Consider the following 24,200-nt stretch of genomic DNA (forward strand, 5'->3'; position numbering starts at 1 on the left):
GAGCAGTTATATTTATATTATTACCAGTTATATTTATTTTATTTATATATTTGATTATAGTAATATATTAATAAATATGCATATATTTACATATATATATATATATACATATATAAATTATTTTTTTTCACATATTTTCTTGTTTTTTGTTAAATATTTTTAAAAGACAAAACAATCACACAATAATGGAAATAATATCTGTTTACATTCATTTATTTATTGGTTTATTTGATAAGGGACGGTGCACATTAATATTAACATTGCTGTAAATGCGCCAGAGTTAGCCAAGAGGCTATTTATCATCTGTAGTCCCAAGCTAACAAAAACAAAACAAACATTTTGTCATTTTTTGGGCGTATTTTCTAATTTTTAATTTTAGCTTAGTTTTCTCTTCTTCCTTTGTTTGTTGTTTGTTTTTCTTTGTTGTATGAACCTGTGACTTCTTCACCTCTCCTGTTACATTTCTTACTTTTTTCATCATCTAGAAGTCTTATGTGTGTGCAAATAAAATAAATAATTTGTATAAATACCAATTTATAGTGCCTTTTTATGTTATGTAGTAGACATAAGGAATCCAGAAACAGAGGCTGACTGAGCTGTAACGTTACTCACTCGTCCCTTCATAAGGATCGGACACAGCAGGCACATACTGCTGTAATTACAAGGACTCCTGCATAATTGAACCCTCAGCAGGGGCTTAAATTGCTCTTTGCATTGAGAGACAGCATGACAATTACAGGGGTGGGCTGAACCTCCCATTTCATTTTTATAAAAAAGCAACACCCTCCCCATTGTTATCAATATAAAGTCACCACGCAAACTCCTCTGGTTGCATTCAGGAGTGGTGTAGAGACGTATACGTCTCTGGTAGAGACCTGTCAATCACCGTGTAGCCCCGCCCTAAAGCATCCCCTGCTTTATGGTCTGTTTGACTCTAAATGGACCATAATGTACTAAATGAACATCATGCTGTATTGAAGAAGACTTGAAACTAGAGATTGAGACCATAAACTCATGTTTACAATGTTTACTGAGGTAATAAATCAAGAGAGAAGTAGAGTCATTTTCTCATAGACTTCTATACAACCAGAGGAGTCGCCCCCTGGTGGACACTAGAGAGAATGCAGCTTTAAGACACTTCACGTCTCAGAATCAGAGGTTGCCGCCTGGCTCATAAAGATCTGCATCATCTGCAAATGTTAAAACACATTTAGGACTAACGGTTATTATATGGTTAAGAAAAGAAGAAAATGCTCTCACCCTCCCTTCAGCAGAAATAAAAATCACTTCCCTCCCTCCCTCTCGCTCTTTTTCTGACTCCCCATATGATCGACTTCACACAGTCCCTCGAGAAGCTTTGTGTGCTTCTCATGTTCATCAAAAACAGACAATGATAGAAGTCATGTTTGCTTTTAAGGCCGATAAAATATCTATTGTCCCGTCTTTAAAGGACAGAGACGGCTGTACAACGCAAAGACAAGCACTGATCATCAAAGCTTGTAGGACAATCCATCATGTTTACAGACCATTTCATTCTCTTGAGATCAGGAATACTTCTGCACCACTCATGTTCAAACCTTCCTGTCTGCGATGTGAATCGAGGTCGGGGTTCAGGGTCCCTGTTGCCCCTCTATGGGTGCCCTCTTCCAAACAGTCCACGGCTTTGTTTACCTTCTTTTCTCTCAGCTCAGTCGACACGCAGCGACTCAGAACAAGGCGTTTTTTTGTCCGTCTGACATTCGCCAGAGCAACAAAGAGAATTCACTGCGGAGCTGGAAATGAGTGTTAATAACAGCTGAGCCTGGAGTCTGTTGTGTAGAAGAGAGGAAACAGGCTCAGATCTCAGTTATTTCTCTAGCTGGCACACAAAGAGGCCTGATTTTAATTTACAGCCAATTTTCATTAAATTACCCAGCATCCTCCTGTGGATCCGTCTGAGGGACACTCCACCGCTCATCTTAAATCAGTGACCGTCTGTGATCCACAATATTGCTAAAAAAACCTGAAGGTATTTATTTGTTGCTACAATCTGGATACATTGAGACACTACAGGTGAATAACTAGTAGATATCAACACTAAACTTCCTTAGTTAATTACTTAAATCAAGACTATTATGTTTTGTATAAAGATTTCTAAAAATGCATGTTTAAATATGCAAATGAAGCATTCTCTTATGAAATATATTCATATATTTCCAGAACATAAATGTTGACATTTAAAGCCAGGTTCAACATTCTTGTTTTATTTTGTTGACTTAATATTAGAGTTAAAGGTTTTTACAAACAAAGTTTATGATATCTCTTTGTCACTAAATCAGAAAGTACTGTCAACAGACATAACAAAATCATGTATTTCATGAACATGTTAAAAAAAAACTCACGTGAAGACAGTTTGTATCGTAACAGGATGAAAAGCCATTTGAAGCCTGCATTTAATTTAAGAGAAACATACACAGGTTGATGAACTATTCAGATACTTTACTTACTTAAAGGGCCAGTGTGTAGAATCTGGCGACATCTAGTGGTGAAGTTGCAACCGACTAAAACTTCTCCTGTGTGCCAAGCATGTAGAACTATGGTGGCCGACGTGAAAACACACAAACACGAAAATTCAAAAACGTGAATGTCCTTATCTAGAGCCAGTGTTAGTTTTTGGCCGTTCTGGGCTTCCGTAGAACATGGCGGATTCCGTGAAGATGACCCTCTCCGTATGTAGATATAAATGGCTCATCCTAAGCTGATAAAAACACGATTCTTAGTTTCTGGTGATTATACACGACAGAAAACCTTACCTATTAATATTATTTTCCAGTTTTTGCTGAAGGTCCCTCTAAATGCTACACACTGACCCTTTAAGTAAAGGTAGCAACACTACACTGTAAAAATAATTGAATACAAGGAAAAGACCAGCAGTAAAAATCCTCTTTAAGGATGCAAGTATTATCTTCAAAATATACTTAGAGTACAACAAGTGAAAGTACTCACTGTGGACAAATGCCCCCTGTTTTAATGTTGTATAATATTTTATAATATTAGATTATTATGCATCAAGGTGTTGGTCACATTTTACTGTTGAAGCTGGCTGAGATGGAGCTCATTTTTTACTATTTTATATTCTGCTGGGTAGTTTGATCAACTTTGATTTGAATGTAATGTTTGAATAACATTACATCCTATTATATACAGTTATGATATATATTTTCATGTAAAATCTTAACATGTAAAGTAACTAGTAACTCCAAATAAATAAAACGACATGAAATGATACACTAACTAAGTCAAGTATTTAGATACTTTCAGCCAAATATCTTCTGTTGCAGTAAATCATGACATTTTATCCTCACGTACTTACTAAAAACACCTTTTAAATAAGAACAACTGAGGCAAAGAGTAATTTTCAAGGCAGTCACATTTATTCATCTTTTTATACACATTTGCTAACCTCTCCTGCTAGCTGTTGGCTTCGATAGGATTCTATGGGATTCCCACAATGCTTACTAAAAAATAAATACAAGACGAAGTGTTCCACAGCTCAAAAATATACAAAGGTTGGAAATCAATGTAAACTTTGAAAACATCTTTCTTTTTTTTTTTATATAAGAAACAATTCAACCTTTGTGACAATTCCAAAAGTTATTGTATTTACAAGTTTGTACAAAAAAAAAAAATACAAAGCTGATACCAAACAGATCTGAAGTCAGTCAGTTGATCAGAAATCTGAAATGAAATGCATCGAGTACCAGAAGTGATCCAGAAGCGATTCTTCTCGAGTGTTGGTTTTGTTTCAGTCAAGTAAACGAGAGGAGGCGAACAGTTTGATTCCGCTATACGTGTGCACGTTCTCACCTTACGACACTAAAGCGTTCTCATTGTGTGGATATTATTAAAACAGCTTTGTGTAAAACGTCTATAAATATCTGCAGGTACAGCAAGAGACAGATGCATCTTCACAAACATCACTTTATCAGTGCAAAAAAAGAAAGAAAAAGGGTTGGAATGAAGGTTCACAGACATCTTGTGTACCCTGTTATATGGCATTAGTATGGAGTGTCATTAAGGCCAAAATGAAGTTCATATTTACAGTGTGCCTATAAGGCAATATGGCTACATAGACTCTGTCATCATCTGCATAATGATTGAGTACCATCACTGCAATAAACATCATATACTGATAATATTACTGTGAATATGTGGGACAAAATAAAGAGTGTCAGGTTAACAACTAAAACCTCACTTGTAGCTTATGACTGTTAATTCCATCTTTTAATGACATTAATGAGCAGCTTTATACGGAAGCCGAGAAGTGCGGTGCTAGTTGTTGTCACAAGTTAGTTATGTTGTTTCCTCTTATAACTGATAATGCAATGCTAGCATGCATAAATTAATGCAGTCAAGTCGTCACTTTGATCTCTGATATCATTTCCATATATGTGTTTTGTTTGTATCCTTTGTGAACAACATATTTTGAAAACCTGGAGTAGTCCCACACGTATCCTTTCGCTAACTTCGCTAAGTGTGTAGCTAGCTGTCAGCTCCATACAGTCGGCTGTATATAGAGACTTTATATTTAATATATATAATCTTTTTATAATGTACTTTTTAGTGTCAGCTGATTGACCTCAGTCATCTATGCTATTGGCAACCTTTTGTTTTAACAAAGTTTGTTTTCTTGAGAACGGTAAAATTAACTTGTGATCTAAAAAATAAAAATAAAAATAAACAAAAAAATAAAGAAATTGCTAGCAGAATCGTTCTTGGCTTCCGTATTATTCCTATTTGTCTCTGCAACCAGTGTCTGATTTAAAATGTGTCTCTTATAAACAAAATAACTATCTGAATAAAATACTTTATTAATAATACCAGCATTTCATTGCATCTAAAGATTTAAGTTTATCCAACAAAAACAGGGGATTTTCTGTGTCAGTTATAAAAATAAATATATTTAGATTGTTGCGACACAGAAACCAGGGCCGGTTGTATTTTTGATGGGGAATAAAACCAGACGAGCATTTTGATAGGATTAAAGCAACAAATGCCACGTCTCTAATCCAGAACTTCCTTCTGTTTCATCACAGATGAAAACCTGGTTCCATATTTAAACCGACATCCTCTATAAAAACCCCGAAAAATCTCACGAAAACACTTGCTTGAGGCCCCGAGCTGCTTCGTCACTTACCTTCTCTTGCTGAGAGTAAAATAAGGCATTTTTGATCCTCCTGAACACTTTCCACTCACCTCTTTTCAACAATTCATAAACACACCGAGTCAGCCACCCAGAAATGACCATTGAAATAAACACACATGACCTCCTTGTTCTTCTACAGCTCTCATGTTTCACCACCTCTGACTTTTTTAATCACTTTTTCATCTCCCATGTTAACACCTTGCCGCCTCCTCGTCTCCTAAGATTGTCAAGTTAGTGTTTCCTGTGTCACCTTTAATTACTCGTCTTATTGCATGAGAATTATTTAAAAGTTTCGTAATAGTGAGTTATCTTTGATTTCATTTACAATACACAAATACATCCATATGAATAGATGCATTGAGGCTTTCACATTTATTTTTCCACTACTGTTTCTCACACTGTTTTTCCTGACGATTAGTTGGGGGGGGGGGGGGGGGGGGGGCATCAAAATGATTTGTAAAATTGTGATTTGTAAAATTGTGTGCGTCTAATTGCATAGGTATTCACAGAATACATACAGGTATACATCCAATATATTTCTTCTAGTTGTACAAGATAATAACTCTCAGACTGTGATAGCAGATTGAACATTAATATACTGTAGCAGGACTGAAGGAAGGCTCGAGCTAATGTGCCATAAACTAACTAAATAATATTTTTAGAACCATGTAAGCCAGAGTCCTGCATCGGGTCGCATACACATAGCTAGTACTAGTGCTAATCGCTAGCAAACACATAGCTAGTACTAGTGCTGCTAGCTGCTAGCAAACACATAGCTAGTACTAGTACTAGCTGCTAGCAAACACATAGCTAGAACTAGTGCTAGCTGCTAGCAAACACATAGCTAGTACTAGTGCTAGCTGCTAGCAAACACATAGCTAGTACTAGTGCTAGCTGCTAGCATACACATATACGTTCCTGCCTTGCATGTAAACTCAAATTCACGAATGTTAATAAGAGTTTATACTGTGTTTTGTCACAATAACAGACCCTTTACAGCAATAGTCTGCATGCTAGTGATTAGCATTAGCACTAGCTAATTGAAAGGGTAATGGCTACCATGAACGGTAAGTTAAATAAAATTACTTCCAGCTACATTTTAAAGTAACATAGACCAAACTCAGCAGTTCATTTTTATGTTCTGTAGCTGTAGCATGACATCATGGTGGAATTAGCAAGCTAGCTAGCTAAGTAGCCAGCCGCTGAATGAGTAAATATTTGAATTAATGCTTCATCCATTATTTAAATTTCCTGCCTAAAGATGTGAACATGTGCTGCTCAATTTCATGAAAAATATTCATTTAAATTGTATTTCTGAAATTAGGTTCTTTGTAAAATACATCATCTTAGAATCACATGTATGAAATGGCTCAAAATGATTAAAACGTGCTGCTTAGCCAACTTATTATTATATTATTAGACCCATGCAGGACTTTGACGTAAGCGTGTTTTTTGTTCTGCAGAATAATGTTTTGCTCATCATTCGTATTCATCAATCATGTTTTTTCTACAGAAAGTAGCTGCAAATTAATCCAAGTTACCTTAATGCCAAGTGTTCATATCATGAGGGTAATCTTTAGACAAACGGTGTATAAAATAGTTTTAAAGTATTCCACAGAATAACCAAAAAGGAAACATCTATAAAAACTCAGCCACAATTAGTCAAATTATGATTATTTTTTAAACAAACTGTTATTTAAATATATATTAGAAGTCATTCTGGTCCATTTGTTGTTGTTGTTTTTACTGTAAACTAACAAAATGTCATACCTCTGGACTCTCTTGTTTTTCTACGTGGAGCCCTGAGACGAGCGGTCGTCGTGAGGACTCCCGTCCGAGTTCTCCGCCTCGCCTTCGGAGATCGCCTGCATGGGCACCGAGTACAGTCTGCCGCGGGCGCCGTATCGGCTGCTGTTGGCGGGCGGCGGGATTCTGGGGCGGCCCTGCCTGGAGGCAGCGGATGTGGGGAAGGATTTCGGGGAGAAGCCCTCTGCGTTGGCTTTGGGGTACGGGCTGGAGAGATGTTCTGGTCCTGACTGCTGCTGTAAGGGAGAGTCGGGCTCTTCGGTCCGTCTGGGCGACTCTATCAGGGAGTCTGATGCGGATTTAGGAGCAACGGGACTTTTGAGGATCTCCGTCGCTGACATGCGGTAGCTCGACTCGGAGCGGCTGCCCTTCTTCAGCAGCAGCAGTTTGAACTCCTCGTTGGAGGTGCTGGACTTCTTGGCGCTCCTGTAGATGGGTCCAGAGACTCTGTGCAGGCCCGGCGGGGTCACGGCAGCGGCGACGGCGGAGGAGGATGGCGACACCAGCGAGACTGGGGAGCTCCCAGTGCTGCCAGGCGGCGAGTTCCCCGATGCAGCACCGAGGCAGTTCCTCGCGTTCAGCTCCGTGGAATCCTTCCTGCCCAACACTTTCCTTTTGGACCTGAAAACGAAAGAGAAATCCAAAATAAGACTCTCTGTAGACTGTTGGGACAAAAGAGGCCGATAACCAAACTAACCTACCTGTGAATCATAGCGAACAGATCCTCGGTGGTCCGAGCCTTGGTGGGGGACAGAAACACAGTGTCGTCCTCAGGCCGGGACTCGTCAATCAGAGGAGACGCTGTGTTTTCACTGGAGTCTGTTCATAAAATAAACATTTAAATACACAGCAAACTCTGTGTATTAATATACGATAGTGAGGAAAAATATGCAATTTTTGTGTTGCAGAATTTTCTTCCAGATTCATCATGTGACCCCATGTGACCCCTGTTAGGAGGCAGCAGACACCAGGTTGATCTACTGAACTTACAAAATCTGTAGTTATCAATAACAAGCCGATTCACTGAGAGGAAAATGGTTTTGATTTGGTTATTTAAACAAAACCACGTTGATTATATTTGAAAAAGATCCAAAGTGAGGCTACATTTGACTCCAGTAGATGCTGAGAACTCTGGTCGTCTCAAACACAATAAAACCCTCACAAGTAAGTTCATCACAACATGTGACCAACAAGCAGAACATCAGTCTGTCTGTGGAGCAGCCGTCAGGTAACGGTAGTGATGTCATACGGTAGTGATGTCATACAGAGTTTGATCAGAAGAACAGGATCAATGAGAGATAATCACTGAGATCATTGTTTAGATGATAATGTGTTTGAAAGATTTTAGAACTTCTTGTATAGCTATTTCAAGAAAGACTATTTGGTTACATACAAGAATAATAAAGAAATGTGGATTCTTTTCTTAATTAATTGCCTTTTTTTCCTCACAAAATAATCAAAAAGAACCAATAAGAGCATCAATAAGCAACTGAATCGGTAAGTAGTATCATTAACATCATCAGTGATAGATAACGTACCTCTACTGAAGCGATCCTCAGACTCCTCCTGGCCGTCCTGAGAGGCATTGTGGTCTGAAGCACCTGGCGACTCAAACTCCTCCTCTCTGCTACCTTCATCGCCGATTGGACTCCCTTCCGACGCCTCCGATTGGCCGTCGGCAGCAGGCACTTCATCAGGAACGTTGGCTGAACTGTGCATAACAGAGAGAGCTGCTGCTTCTTCTTCTTCTTCTTCTTCTTCTTCTTCTTCTTCTTCTTCTTCTTCTTCTTCTTCTTCTTCTTCTTCACGTCTATGCAGCTGTAAAGCCTCAGGTGTTTCTGCCGACTCTCTGCATGTCTCTCCTTCATATCCGTCCACCGGCGGCGGTCTGAACGCCTCCTCCTCTCGGCCCATCGCGCTCCTCGTCTCACTCCGACACTCTCTGTCCGCGAGCTCTTCGTTTGAGGTAAACAAGGATTCACACGACCCCTCGGAGGGCGGGCAATGTAGACGCGAGGGGCTCCTGAGCTCCGCGGACGTACTGCAGAGAAGTGTGTTGGTTGAGTTCTCAGCGGGAAATGTGGACGTGGTTTCGTCCTCGTGGCGTCCTTTGACTTCCGTACAGATGGATCGGAGCTGGACTGAGATCAGCGCTGTGGGTGTGATGAACATGGGATGGGCGGGTTTGTGTTTGTTTTGGTGAAGGATTTGAATCTGAGTCCTGTACGCCGAGGACTTGTCATCGACGCCATGAAGGGCACTTAAGTCGAGGTGGGAGGGAGGGATTATGGGCAGCTCCAGGTCCCTCCTCGAGGAGGGGAGCGACTGCAGCGACTGCGTCGTAAGAGACGACTTCCTCTCGGGGACTTTGGGCTTCCTCTTGCCGCTGGACGGCGAGAGCGGTCCTGGGAAGAAGGCGGCGGAGACGGAGGGGAACGACGAGGTCGGGGTCTCCGACTGGCTGGAGTATCCACTGGACGGGCTGGTCAGGCCTGCCAGCTTCTCCGGAGACGTCAGCTTGAAGTCTCCCTCCGACGACGGGAGGGAAGGGGTGGTGGCTCTGGAGCCGGGCTGCGACGTCTGAGACTCGGAGCTCTCCTGCGACTTGACGCACTCGATGACGGTTGTGCCCGTTGCCGTGCTGGAGTTCGACAGAGACCGGTAAGGGTCGCTGGATTTTAAATCGTTCAGGAGCCACAGATCGGCGTAGTCCGACTGCACGACGCCCTCGTCCTTAAACGAATGCGAATCCGTGGCGCTGAAGACCCCTAAATCGGGCAGATTGGCCGAGCCCTCGAAACCCCAGACCACCAGAGGCTCCCTGACGAGCGAGGAATTGGACAAAACCAGCTGCAGTTTCCTCTCCTTGGAAGACATCTTTGGTTCTTTGTTGTCAGGGATGTGTCCCTCGCTGCATATCTTTCTCAGGGAGGAGCTCCTCTTCGGCGGACTCGGCTTCGCCTTTGGTTTTCTCAAAGAGAGGCAGCGCCTCCCCAGAGTCATGTGACCGTCGAAGTCCGACTCGGAGCCGGGTGCCGCGCAGCCATAAGAGAAGCTCCTGCTTCCGTTGATGCCGCAGTCAAAGTGCATTGAGGTGTAGTAACCCTCTGTGTCCACAGAGTAGTGAGACACGGTGTCCGCCTTCTCCGACGGCGGCTTGTCGGAGAGGCTGCTCTCGCAGGTGGCCATACTGGTGAAGCTGGGGCAGCCCAGGCTGCTCTCCACCTCGCGGCTGGGGTCGGGGCTGAAGTCCCGAGGGCGCAGAGTCTCCGCGTCGGGGTAACTCCACTCCACCTCCATGGGAGCGCTGACCCCGGCCTCCTCTAATATGTCCATAGCCGTGGAGGAGAAGGAGCCCGCCCGCTGGGTCCTGAGACCGTGGTAGTGGTCCAGCAGGAAGCCGGCGTGGTCGTCTTGGCTGTGAGCGGCGGCGTTCAGCGAGAGCTCGGAATCGCAGTGCGAGGAGCCCGTCAGCGGCGGGGAGGCCGCCGGGGGGATCGTCTCCGAGGTCTGCGAGGGGCAGGTGGAGCTGCTCCCACTCCAGTTCCCGCTCGAGGACTGGTGGTCCTCCTTGTGGTCCAGCTGGACTCCCGCAGCGGAGACGGAACGGACGGGGCTGCTGAAGGTGTCCGAGCTGGACGAGATCTCGCAGCTGCCCATGTCGGCCTTCCTGGGCAGCCGGGACCTGGTCCTCTCCATCCAGCTGCGCTCCGGACTCTCCGAGAGCTGCTTGTACTTCAGGCCCATCTGGCGGTCGGACGCGACACGGTCATCCACGCTCTCCTCTCCGTCCTTCAGGTTCAGCTCCCCGGGTCGGGGAAGGAAGTCCTCAGCGTCGAAGGGGGAGAGCTCCTCGTCGTCGTCGCTGTGCCCGTCGTCCATCATCCGGCTCCCGTCTCTGGGCAGACTCCGGGAGCGCAGGCGTGCGTCGACAGAGGCGGAGAACATGGCGTCGCCGTCGTCCGACAGGAAAAGGATGTTGCCCGCAGAGTGGGAGAGGGAGAGGGAGACGGCCTGGCCTCTCTGGGACCGGATCCTTCTCCGAGACAGAGCTCCTGAGATCAAAAAGTCTTCGGTCTGGCAGCCGGAGTCTCTGGTGCCGAGGTGGGCGTCCAGCTTGTCGGTGGAAGGAGTGACGTCCGGACTGTGAACGATCACCGTCCGCTCTCTGGAACCAGGAGAGTCATCCGAGTCTGGGAGGAGACAGATGTGCAAAATTAATTTAGTATTCATTTATTTCATATTATATATATTAGTTTAAATCTTTTGTTTTTTTATTACTATATTTACCTACCTCTTATTGCTATTCTATTTTACACTGGTGTTAGGATTATATTTACTACTCTATTGCTAAATGTTTGTATTTTTATTCTATTGTTTTTTGTTATTCTTCTGTTGTGATATTTGATCAAACTCTTGAATAAGAATTAAGAAAGTTCTATCTCATCTCTTATCTCATCTCATTTCTTATTTTATCGCTCATCGTATCTCTCGTCTCTTATCATATCTCATATCATCTTACACAGAGTTCCATAACTTGTATTTCTGTATTTAAGTGTCGACCACATTGCCAGATAAAGAGAGAGAACTTTTGTTTCATGTCCTTCCTCATCTCTCCCTCCTCTCATGTCCTGTCATCTCTCTCTTCTGTCGTTTGGCTAATAAAAGCATGAAATGCCCCAAAAATAACGCTGAAAAGATGCCTCACTAGTCGACGTCTCTCATATTTATGTAGACGTACATTAAAGACCATCGTTCTGCTCGTCTTCTACAGCAGAAGAACACAAAATAAAACCCACAGCAATGAACCTCTTTGTTTTAAAATCATCATAATTATCTCTACAATGACGAACGTGTGATTGAGAAGCTTTTTGTTTCAGTTCAACATTAACACATAAATAACATACTTTGATATATTTTCTGTTAACAGCAGCAGCTGTGAATTAAAACTTGTGAAACATCTTTGTTCCCGTGAGGAGTTACATACCCAGATCTCGCTGCACCTGTCGTGGAACGCCGGCGACGGTCCTCCTCCTCCTCAGCTTCCTCCTCCTCTGAAGCACAGACTGCGAGTGCACGAGCGAGCAGCGCACACTGGCATCTCTGTCGAAGCCGACACCTGCAAACAGAGACGGGACGTCTGAGGAATCTTTGATGAGCTGCGACTCCTTCTTTTAACTCTCAACTGTAACTCTGAAGTAGACGATGTTCTGCAGAAACAGCAGCCGGGAGTGGAGGACGCTGGAGTCTTTTAACTACTTGATGTTACGTCTGAACTATGAAAACATAAAACAAAATGCAACTTTTTGTGCTTCCTCCTCCCTCACCCTCCGTTATGATGATCATGTGACAGCAAGTCCCCCCCCCGACTGTGTCTGACTCAGCCAGCCTTGGAGACGTACAGCTCTTCTTTTGACTCAGTGAGAGTAAGTTACAGCTTGGCCCTTTTCACTAGTTCGGACAGAACTAATTGGCATTCGTGTCGCAGCGTCAGCGGCACAAAGCGCTGGAGCACGAGGGAGAGAAAGTTAACGGGGGGGGGGGGCACAAAGCATGACTTGGCGACGTTGATGATCTTGAAGGTTATTATGAGTAGAAGCAGAATTTCAAAAAAAAATTCCTGCAAATCAGGGCACATGTTTAGACGGAGTTTGGTGTGATCAGGGATTTGAACCTTAAGTCTGCAGACCAGGACGTCTCTGCAGCGCCACAATATTTGATTTCATTAATACCTTTTAACTACTAGGCCTGTTTTTAGCCCCCTGCTCGAAAATTGCATACTCCTACTCCTTTGAGTACACTACCCAAACTACAAGGTCTATTTTAATAATTTTGATGCTAGAATACTGGTAACACTTGTGAGATGTGTTGATATACATATAGATTTTGTATATGTTACTGGTTAATATAGAAAATAAGAGATTACACAGCTGAAATTGAAAACATTCAGCTCCGCCTGGAAAAAATGCACTTTCAGTGATAAAAGGTTATTGAAATAATGCAGTATGATCCCTAAAAACTTTCCCAAGTCATAGCATAACTGATCAGTAGTTATTACAAAATGGTTAGAGTGGAATAAAGTGAATAATAAGAGGTTTTAATTACAAAGGGGTCAGGCGAGGTCATCATTTTCGAACCAGCTGTTGCAGCTCTTACATTGTACTTTTATACACTATATAACTATATATTTCACTTTCTTTATCACTCATATGATTCACTACATCCAAATACAGATAATAGGAATCATATTCATATTCATAACATCATCAGAGCCAGTTTTGGCTGTCATCTGTAGGATTTTCTCATTTCATGTGTGTGTCTGTGGCTGGATCTCAGCCTATCCTCGGTCGATTTCCAAAAACAACCCCTCCTTAGACGCGTCACAGTCTGAGGAAGACTCATGCCAAATTTGGTGGTGATCGTCAAAAGATTTCATACAATAAAGTTGCCAGAAGTGACGCGTGTACCCCGGCGGAAATTTCCGGTCGCAGGCAGTCTGACCACTCGCCCAAGCCCCCTTGACCGCTCTTATTCTGGAAACAAGTCGGAAGTCAACAGTATGCAGTTGGCAGCAATGACTACAGCTTTGGAACGGAAATTCCGCGACGTTATTATCCATATTTTGAGAAAACTTGGGCACATACCCACAATTTTTGTCGGCGAAGTTCAGCATGAAGGTACGTTTGATCACTCACAACTGTTTAGTGCTTCTACGGATCGTAAAACAGAAGTTAGTTACGTGTTCCGCCACGTGTGCTAATGCTATTACATGCTTTGTATGACTGGGTAGCTGTTAGCATGAGGGTACAAACATTGATTTACTGTACTCATAGCGCCGATTTCTGGCCCGGATTTGGTGCTTTTATGCCACGATATTGTTATACTTATATGAGTAGCCTATAGTTGTCTTTGGAGTTTATAATAAGTGACTTATATGATGTTGTTGTCCACACGTTGCTATTTCATCCAAAAAAAAAAGTGGCCGTGTCCACACTACTGGCTAATAATCATGCTATTTTCCGCATTTGATTTTGGGGTACCCTCAACCCGAGCGCCCCGTAGCCTTAATACACACTTTGTCTTGAAACAAATATTGCGCATCCTGAGATTTGATTTAAATGAACGTGGACAGTAACTGATACACAGACGCTCATTTTAAGGGTGAAATGTTAAAAGAATGGTTTGACATTTTTTGGGAAACAAGCTCGTTAGCGTTCTTGCTAAGAGTTAGCTTGTTAGATCGATACCTCTCTCTTAATATGGAGCAATGGCAAGATGACGGTTAGCTTAGCTTAGCATAAATGCTGGAAACAGAGGGAAACAGCTAGCCTGGCTCTGACCAGCACCTCTAAAGCTCATTAATTAACATGTTATATCTTGATCTTGGGTCACTGGGCTGAACCAGTTGAAATCAGAGTCATCATTTTAAAAAGGTATAGTTAGGCATTTTGGGAAAACGTGGTTATTTATTTTCCTGCCAACAGTTAGATGAGAAGATTCAGACCACGACTCACAACTAAAGGAGCTCCGCTCCTCTGATGCCTCCTGTCTCTTCCACTCAGGACCAAGCCCCGGACATGGGGTGACAGAGCCTTCTCCATATCTGCCCCCTCCCTCTGGAACTCTCTCCCCAAACACATCCGAGACTGCACTGACCTTTGCACATTCAAATCTCAAATCAAAACCCACCTGTTCAAAACTGCTTTTAATGTGTGACCACTATTGTGTATTTTATGTTTTTAGTGTATTGCTTTTATATATGATGATTTTAATGTAAAGTGTCTTTGAGTTTTATGAAAAGCGCTATATAAATAAAATGTATTATTATTATTATAAAGCCAGGAACCGATAGGCTAAACTTAGCTTAGCATAAATAAAATCACCAGTTCTTAGTGCTGTTGAACAACACAACTATGTCAACGAGCTCTTGAGCAACACTTCAACCGTGACTCGCCGACAACGTTGCTAGCAACGCTTGGCCGTTTTGTTGCTTTTGTCAGTTGTAGTGTGTAAAGCTTATGCTAAGCTAAGCTAACCATCTCCTGGCTCATATTTAGCAGACATGACATGAGAGTGCTACCAATCTTCTCATCCAGAATATGAAGCAAATGTATTTCCCAAAATGTCTAAACTGGTCTGTCTCCTTTCAGAAGAGCTAACGGAGACGTCACAGTAAACAGGTCGAATAAAACAGAGTGCTTTGGATTTACCGGTCACATTAATGGGGATGACACAGGAGTTGATGACTTGGGAACTGGTTTTCATTCGTTCCTCTGGGGTGGGAAGCGGCAGCGCTCTGGACCAGTTAGTCTGCTTGTCCAGGGTGGTGGGGGTGTTAGGGACGGGGAACTTGGGCCGGTGACCCAGAGCCACCTCGTCGGTGTCGGGGTCAGAGGGCGCAGCCTGCAACAGATGGATGTTTAGCACGGTTAGCTTGTTAGAGGGTGAGGCGGCGTTACATGAGGAAACTCAGCTTCAGAGAGAAGATCTGTGTTTTTAATTATGTTTTATTAATCTGCTGAGGAGGCAAATCAATACACAAGCTCCTCAAGAAGCTGAGTTTCACTTTGGAGTTATTGGAAATAAAAAGATAAAAGGCATGCTTTAGAGAGAGAGACGGAAAATGGAAAAGCACATTCAAAGAACGTAAAAAAAAAAGTTCCCATCACCGACTGCATCCGAGCTTCAGACCAAATAAAAAAGGTTTTCCAGCGCGTGTCGTGATCAATACTCACTGTGAGGAAAAAGAGACAACGAGACAAACATTTCCAGTCACAACATGCTGCTCTGAGGACGAGGAGCTCCGAAAACCTGTGACACCTGAAGCGACATTAAAGACAAATACGTCCTCTGATCCTCCATCAGACCTAAACCCTCCACCGATGAGTCTATGAAGTCTGTTCTTCAGCTCTTACCTTGAGGTTCCGACAGAGAGGCACATGTGAAACTGGGAGTGATTCTCAGGCTGAACTGGTTCCCACCACCTCTCCACCCCCCCCCCCACATTTAAAACCCAGCTCTGCAGCCTTTTGTGCTCTCTGTTCCCAGCAGACCAATGAGACCCTGACACCAAAACTAAAGGCCACAAAAGAAACTGGTTTCCCTGGAAACTTCTCCCAAACAGCAAAAGGAAAAAGGAAACACTTACAGCTGACTTGTTTCAAGAGCAGAAAGACGGAGAAAGGATGAAGGAAAGGAAACGAGTGGCAGTGATTGCCTTCACAGCGGGCATCAACAAAAAACTTAGATCTCTTAAGAGATCGGTGCAAGCAAGGAAACCGCAGAGGGATCATGGGTAATAACGGGAGCAAGCTCCTGGAAGTCGATCCCCTATCATTAGACCTCTTGGCTGCTGTGGCCCTCACGCACACACGCACACACACACACACACACACACCCGGAGCTTCACGTGACGTAACGTGATTCAGTTTCACGTGAACCTCCCGTTTTCTGAGAGGAGCATGCATTTCAAAAGAGACCTGTTTATGCAAATTAGTGAGGAGTCAAACAAAGAAGGAGGGGTTCATAAAGTGTGAGAGGGAGGAAGGGAGGAAGGGAGGAAGGGAGGAGGGAGGGGGGGAGGAAGGAGGGAGGGAGGGAGGGAGGGAGGGACCACTACCTTTCTGCTCCAGGGAGAGAAGCGGCAACATTCGGTAGTGGAGGAGGAGCGGGTGGATTCAAACTGAAGTCCAGGGAATAAACAAAACAACAAAAACCGAATGAACATGGAGATATTTAACATAAACAGACACATGGACAAAAGAGAAGAGACAATAACACCGGGGTGAACTTATCTGAGATGATTTATGCAACATTTACTCTGGCGGTGATGAAACATGATAAATTGGGGGCTGGACACAGAAACGCGTCACGTTACCTGTGTTTGTGCTAACTGTGTCGATGCATCTCTAACAAGCCTCTCCGGCTGCTTGGAGGACAGAAAAATGTGCAATTTTACTTCAAAATGACATTTAAAAAGAAAATGACTAATGTAATGTTTGCATTAAAAATAATCATACAAAAAAACTTGAAAAACGAATATTTGAGACGATATAAAGGATTAAACGGAGGATTTCAAGCTCAACGTCTCCTCTTAATGCTTTCCACCTTCAACTGCCACAAATATCAAAACAAAATACGCTTTCTGAAATACTGAGCGTAGCTGCTGGAAAAGCTGCTGTGAGGAACTTTCACTTAGTGTTGATTCTGGCGGCCCCTGTGGACGAAAGCGGTATTGTTTCGGTGCACCAGAGTCCCTTTAGAGAAAGCTCCTCACAGCCACTTTAAACCAGCAGACATCATGTCCAGAGCAAGACGTCATATCTAGAGCTATGACGTCATTCAGGAAGTCTTTGAAATATGAAATTAAATTTGAGGAAACTAGTGAGGAACATTTATATTCCCCTGCAACGGCATTCATTCGTTTAAATTAGTTTATTTATCTGTTCACTTTTATCTCAAATATAATATATCTATAATATTATTTCATATAAATAGATGAAATAATATTTCAGATATTATTTCATATATTTATATATATTTGTTTTGATACCAAATAAAGGACAAAAAATGGTAAAGATTAAGGAAGAAAAAACAAGAGTGAATATACTCAAACCAAAAAGATAATTAATAAAAGTAGTAAATAAAATGTAAATTCAATAACATGTTTGGGAAATATTGATATAATAACAAACTGACAGTTCAAAGTGACCTGTCGACCTTTTCCAGGTATTGATTGGTTCCCTGACTTCTTAACAGATTAACTATAACGCGAGTTGTCTCACCGTCTGATTGGTTCCTCTCGGTTGCTGGCCGATGGGTGTGGGGGGGTACTCGGGCATCGGAGGCTCCGCTGAGGTGGAGATGGTTACTCTCCGCTCTCTGCTGCCCGATCGTCTCCTCTGGTGATCTGAAACAAGAACCATGTCAAAAACAAAACGTCTCCTACGTCCACTTAAAGGACCGTCTGTCTCCAAAGAACATCCACACGGAGAACCTCTTTCAACGCAGAGCGGAGGAACCCAGAGCAGGAGTGAAGAGATGGACACAGAACAATACAACACAGTATGTGTTCTTCAAAGACACCAGACTCCATCACTAAAGCAGTGAATCTGAATTAACCCTTTAAAACACTGAAGTCTCAACAACACAACCTCAGCAACAGATGGAGGCAGCAGGAGAGCAGCAGCTCCTGTGTCCTGAGAGGTAGAATCAGTGTTTGAGTGAATGGAGTCTGGTGTGTTTGTAGAGATCATAGATAACAGCTTGAGTTCCCCTCAGAAAGGTCTGTCTGACAGCAAGGTGAAGAGGTGAAGACATTCTGAATATAGCTTCACTTCAACTGAGAGACATTCTGTTAGAGTCTAACATACGTCCACAGCAGAACATCACTTTGCTCCCGTGCTGGTTCTCCTGTCTGTTTCTATCAACTCATCTACTGTAGTAGAACCCTGACTGTGGAGGAGAACCTCACACACACACTACAGAACATCAGTACTGTCTCTTTAATGTGTTTCTGATAATTTGACCAATTAAATTCCTTTAAGTTAAATCAACAACAATCACACAAACCAAAGAGCTTCACAACAATAGGACTGACTGCAGCTGTTTTGGATAAAGAAGCATGTTTCGATGATGTCATCTGATTCTGTCTCTGCTGCTCAGTGCAGTAGCGTCACTTCTCCACTAGAGGTCACAACTTCACCACAATAACAGACCTTTATGGTGGGAAGCAAGAATCCCAGAGGTGTCCGTTTCTTTTAAAGTAAAGTAAAAAACACAATCATTGTTGTTGTTGGTGTGTTGTGTGTGTGTGTGTGTGTGTGTGTGTGTGGGGGGGGGGGGGGGCTCACCTCGGTGCAGGGCCCACAGGCTGAGGCTGGCCTGCCTGTGGAGGTCTACGACACATGCTGGTCGAGTGGAGGGTCGTAAGATGTTCCTCTGCTGGAGCCACGGGGATCGGAAATATGTCGTCAGCTTACTCTCCACGTCCAGGTTAGACACCGCTGTGAGGGGGGGGGGGATGTTATGTTTAAATATGCAAATGAGGCAGTTTCTTATTAAATATGTGCTCATTTTCATCCATTTCCAGAACATAAATGTGAACATTAGTAAAAGCAGGTTCATGATTCTTGTTTCATGTTGTTTACATTCATTCATGATATCTCTTTATATCACTCCATAAACCAGAAAATACTGTCAACAGACATAAAAACATCCATTATCACCATGTTGTATTAATAAATGTATAAATGAGTGTGTGAGTGATGTGTGAACCTTCAGCACACAGAGAGGAATGAACGAGTGAAGTTTGGTGAATGTAAGAGCTGCTGAAGTGGAGATTTATCATCAGAGTCTGAGAACAAACTCATTGAGAGGAAACGTCCTTTAAAGAGACGTTTAGTTACATTACAGACATTTAGAGACTCTACAGGTGAACACATGAACTCACAGATATCACCATGAAACTTCACCACTTCATCACTCACATTAAGAGCAGTATTTATTGTATTACAAGTGTTCTGAAATGTTATGTTTAAATATGCAAATGAGGCGTTATGTGATGGTAACTTTTGGTGAATTTGTAGAAATCTACAGACGTAAACAGACAAAGTATAAAATAAATGTTTTATTTCCTCTCGTCTGACAGAAGACGACCCTTCCATGTCTTTCCTGATAAACGATCTCGTGTGGAGACGAAGGAGATTCCTGAGAACCAAAATCAGGACAATAGCCTGTTTACTGAAGCAGCGCTATCACCTGCAGCCAGACAACAGGGATTAATGCAACCCGACGCTGAGACCTTCATCCTCTGAACATTGACCAGGGCGGACCCCCCCCCCCCCCCCTCAGGTTACTGAGAAGCTGCTCACGTTACACTGAGAAAGACTTGGTGGAGTTAATGAGTCATGAATCAGCTCAGAGCTCCACGGAGACTCATAAACACTCGTAAGCTTCAGTGTGAATTCCATAAATATTTACACTGTAAGAAGTGTTGTTAAGTAACAGAACATCTAATTTAATCTAATTCTAAACGTTTATGTTTTCAGGAAGAATCAGATCAAATAAGATGTTTCATTCTCTGAATGTGCAATAAATAAGATAAACAGAGTAAAGAATCAGTCATCACCTGTACGTTGAGTAATTAAACACCTCCCCCAGAAACTACAAAAACAACTCTTCCTTTGTCTCTGCCTCACACACACACACACACACACACGCACACACACACACACACACACACACACACACGCACACACACACACACACACACACACACTGTTAACTGGAAGTAAAGGTGAAACCATTAAGATCAGAATCTCTGCTCACAGCGTCACACATTGATCTTTTAGATTAATAAATGAATGAATGAATAACAGGACGGTCACATGATGAAGACTTTATTATGTTAAATCCAAACAACTCTGTTTTTGTTTTAAACGGGTAACGTTTGCTAAAATACGTCTATCGTCCGCTCTACCGTTAAAACGCAGACGTTAGTAAACTCCACTGATAGCATTTTATTTTGAAATATCAATATAATATAATTTTAGTCTGGACGAGCAGAGTTTAAAAACGATGACGCAGACAAAGACCTTCACTTCCTGTTTGGGTCACAGTGAAAGACGTGTTTTAATCTGTTAAAACTTTGATTTGTGGGAAACACAAAAGATCTTAATTATCAAACAATACTTTTTATTACAGGAAGTACAATAATACTCTGAGCAACCGACCAGCAGACAACCTGCTTCCTGTTCACACGACGAGTGAAACCTGAAACTCCATAAACTAAGCTCCACTAGAGAGGAGGAGTTATAATCATCTATAAACTCATATCTCAGATTCATGAACTACTCCATCACCTTCATAGAAACCCTGTGAAGAAACAAGTCAAGTATTAAATGTGTTATAAAGAAACAAAGGTTGAATATAAACTATTTGATTTGACTGATAAATATTTACTCACATGGAGATTTCTAAGTTTCCAAAGCTTCTAAACTAACTGAGCGTCTCAGTAAAAAGAGTTTTTATGAGTGAAGTGTGTGCGACAGCTACGACTCAGTGATTTAACTCTTCATGTGTTTCCTGTGATGCGTCTCCATGTGTGTCACAGAGAGGACCTCTGTAAACACAGAGCTGCTGCTCGTCCTCCCTGCTGGGAGATGAACTGTTGGCCCTCCTGTTAACAGCAGCACACTAAAGACCATCTGACAACAATCACGCGCACACACACACACACACACACACACACACACACACACACACACACACACTGTGAGCCAGACTACACTTCACTTTCTCCTGTTTCTGCACCAATAGAATCTGTGACTCAACAACGTTCACAACAAACACAAAGCAAAATAACCAACATGGCTGCTTTTATAAGTTTATAGCATCACCAGACACTGTATTCACTGTCTAACGAGACACACGTCAGCTGTTTCCTGCAGCTGTATGAACCCAGAATAAACACATTTAGCTGTGATTTAAATGCAATAAACTAATAAAAATGATGCTGAAATAACGACATAATGATGCTGATTTGTAAAAAGTCTGAATTCATGTTTCGTTAGTTTTCTCTACAAGACGACAAACAAACAACTTTTAAAATGCTTGTTTTCTGAATGTAGTTCTGATGGATCGGTGCTATGCTAAGCTAACACTGTAGCAGCTCCATCAACACTCAACATAACGTCACATCGGCGTAAATACGGCAGCGTAGTTATTGTTTGCACCACATGGCTTATACACATATATTCATACACATAGTGATGTATAATATGAGGTATTATAGAGCTCTGATATTATATTATTATATTATTATTTATATTATCGTCAGAGCTGACAGGAGGAGAATCTCAACGCTGATTGGCTTTAAAGACACAGCGTCACGCCGACGTCTCGCTCCAGCTGATGCATGTAATGAGGCATGAAGAAGCCCCGTAGTGGGGTCCACGGTCAGCTGTTACCCCAAATAAAGCCAAAGAAAACAGTTTCTTTCACAAGCGACACCGAACCAAATGAGCCACACGGCCTCAGGTGAGAAGAGAAACAAGAATAAAGTAGAACGAGTCCGACACTTCACTGGATTTATGCTAAAAAGATTATTTCTTTCTCATTTATTTCCACTAAGAATCACCCTGTGAACTTCCCCGAGAAGGTGAGATCAAGTATTATAATATCTGACACGACTCATCAATCTCTCCTCCTCCTCCTCCTCCTCCTCAGGCCTGAGGAGGAGGAGGAGGAGGAGGAGGATGAAAGCTGCACCCTCAGACTCCCTCTGCCTTGTAATTTCACCGAGCTCCGGCCCAGACAGGAGCCGAGCCTCCTTCTCGCTCTCACACCTGCAATTTTGCCGTCGGCCTGTGAGAACACGGCAGCAGATGTGAGTCACGAGGTCACGAGGTCACACGGTGGTGAAGGAACACAGGAGAGCTCCACGAGGACTCCGTCAATATTTAAGAAATCAAGTTCTTCTTTCTAGAACGGGGGAAGAAAAATGTGAAGTTCCACACAAGCTCACTTAAAAACACAAACAACAGAAAGTTCAACAATATTCATAAAAGAGACGACGGACTAAAACAAAGCAGCGAGTTCATCAACCAGACTAGTTAACGTGTCTCTGCAGGCTCTAAAATAACTTTATTAGCACTTTCACCGGAGACAGCGCAGACGTCCCTCCTGCCACACTGACCTCAGAGCATCTGCCCCCCCCCCCCCCCCCCCCCCATGGTACAGATGGCCACTACCACTAATCTGTTTATGGTCTGCAGCAGAGAGGAGCGTTAATCCAAACCGCTGAAACAACGAGGACCAGTGAACCCACCACGGAGGATCAGAGAGGGTCCAGAGGAATGTTAGAGGACCAGGACCCCCTCTGAGGACCCTCCTCTCCTCAGGACGAGGACCACTCTAACAGCATATTATTATTCTATGAGTGCGTCTTTAGAGACGGTATCCTGAGGATGTCATCGCTACTAGAACTCTCATCGACTGCTCCGGGTCGTCCTCGTACCTCTTAGAGAGTTAGTGAGTTATTAAACACTAATGATTAAAAATCCAAAGATTATGATTCTTTCAACATCGAGGGAACAGAAATGTGAACTTTTGGCTCCTCGAGGTTTTTCTTCAGAACTTTTGATCTCACGGCTGAAACTAAAGATTATTTTCATCGTTGATTAATCTCTCAGTTATTTTCTTGATTTGTTTTTGTCTCTAAATGTTGAAGATGACATCTCACAGATATTCAGTTCACCGTCACAGAGGAAAGAAGCTGGAAGCCTCCAAAGATCACCAAGTGACTCCTTATATATATATATTATACTTTTTGAAAAGCCGTCCCTCAGCAGCAGTCATTTCATGATCTGGCTGAGAAACGATTCTATTTATATTCTTTTATGACATTTTGAAGTCTCGTTCTTAAAGTCGACACAGAGACACGTCGGTGAGAGGATGACATCACCGCAGCAGGAAGGTGAACGGGTGAACAGGTGAACAGGTGTGCTCTTTGTTTGTTCATTGCAGAGCTCTGAAGTGTTCCCTGGCTCGAGGTCACGACACAAGCTCACACAAGACATCCTGCTGAGGTGGGGGGGGCATCGTTAAAGAAAACATGCTTTTCAATCCCGCCGCCGGGTTTAGAGGTTCAGGTTCACGAAGGACTTGAACCTCTAATCTTCCCCTTTGTGACACATTCTGCAAGAAAAACCTCCGATCCACTTCCTGAACTAATTATTTTGGGATAATATGTGAAACCACGAGGACACTGAAGATCAGCTGTTTCACATTCAGCACTACAGAGTCCGACGGCTTTGAATACGTCAGAGCGGCTCGTGTTCCTGTAGAAACAGAGTTTGTGTTCAGCGACGGTTTAAAACGTGCGACATGCTCACAAACATGTCCCGTGAACATTAACAGTGTGGTGCGTTTAATGGCGCAGTAACGAGCAGCGAGTCACAACTGATTTACGTTCACAGTAAAACTAAAAGAGTTCATGAAGTAACACGTGGGAACGTCTGGAGGAAAGAAACGTGACATAAATCCACTGGCTGCTGATCCACAACACATTAAAGCTGCATTAACGGTTATTATTCTACATCTGTGATAAATCAAATGTATGACGTCAAAGCGCTCGTTCAATCGTCCCTGAATGCTTCAGCTCCACGGAGCTCTTCAGATACTCTTTTTGCAGGATCACCCTGAACGC

At 42.8% G+C, this 24,200-nt stretch overlaps 1 protein-coding gene and 1 long non-coding RNA gene across 3 annotated transcripts in view; one reads left to right on the forward strand and one right to left on the reverse strand.

The window, feature by feature from the left end:
• Positions 1–6,917: 6,917 nt before the first annotated feature.
• Positions 6,918–24,200, reverse strand: part of nhsa (Nance-Horan syndrome a (congenital cataracts and dental anomalies)) — a 52,978-nt gene continuing 35,695 nt past the window's right edge. The window contains exons 2-9 of the mRNA XM_076081544.1: positions 18,844–18,996; positions 17,776–17,900; positions 16,611–16,673; positions 15,202–15,394; positions 11,979–12,110; positions 8,530–11,184; positions 7,693–7,810; positions 6,918–7,612 (exon numbers count right to left, since the gene is read on the reverse strand). Coding sequence (XP_075937659.1) covers positions 6,976–7,612; positions 7,693–7,810; positions 8,530–11,184; positions 11,979–12,110; positions 15,202–15,394; positions 16,611–16,673; positions 17,776–17,900; positions 18,844–18,996 — 4,076 coding nt within the window. The 3' untranslated portion in view covers positions 6,918–6,975. The remainder of the gene's footprint in view (positions 7,613–7,692; positions 7,811–8,529; positions 11,185–11,978; positions 12,111–15,201; positions 15,395–16,610; positions 16,674–17,775; positions 17,901–18,843; positions 18,997–24,200) is intronic.
• Positions 13,537–19,823, forward strand: LOC142938271 (uncharacterized). 2 transcript variants are annotated; one of them, XR_012949547.1, is made up of 3 exons: positions 13,537–13,668; positions 18,854–18,985; positions 19,641–19,823. It is a non-coding gene; the product is annotated as an uncharacterized LOC142938271 (long non-coding RNA). The 2 variants fall into 2 exon arrangements; XR_012949546.1 differs by lacking the exon at positions 13,537–13,668 and having other exon boundaries at positions 16,613–18,985.

This window comes from Anarhichas minor, unplaced genomic scaffold (genome assembly GCF_050575085.1).
Source record: "Anarhichas minor isolate MPS153535 unplaced genomic scaffold, ASM5057508v1 ptg000081l, whole genome shotgun sequence".
Lineage (NCBI taxonomy): Eukaryota > Metazoa > Chordata > Actinopteri > Perciformes > Anarhichadidae > Anarhichas > Anarhichas minor.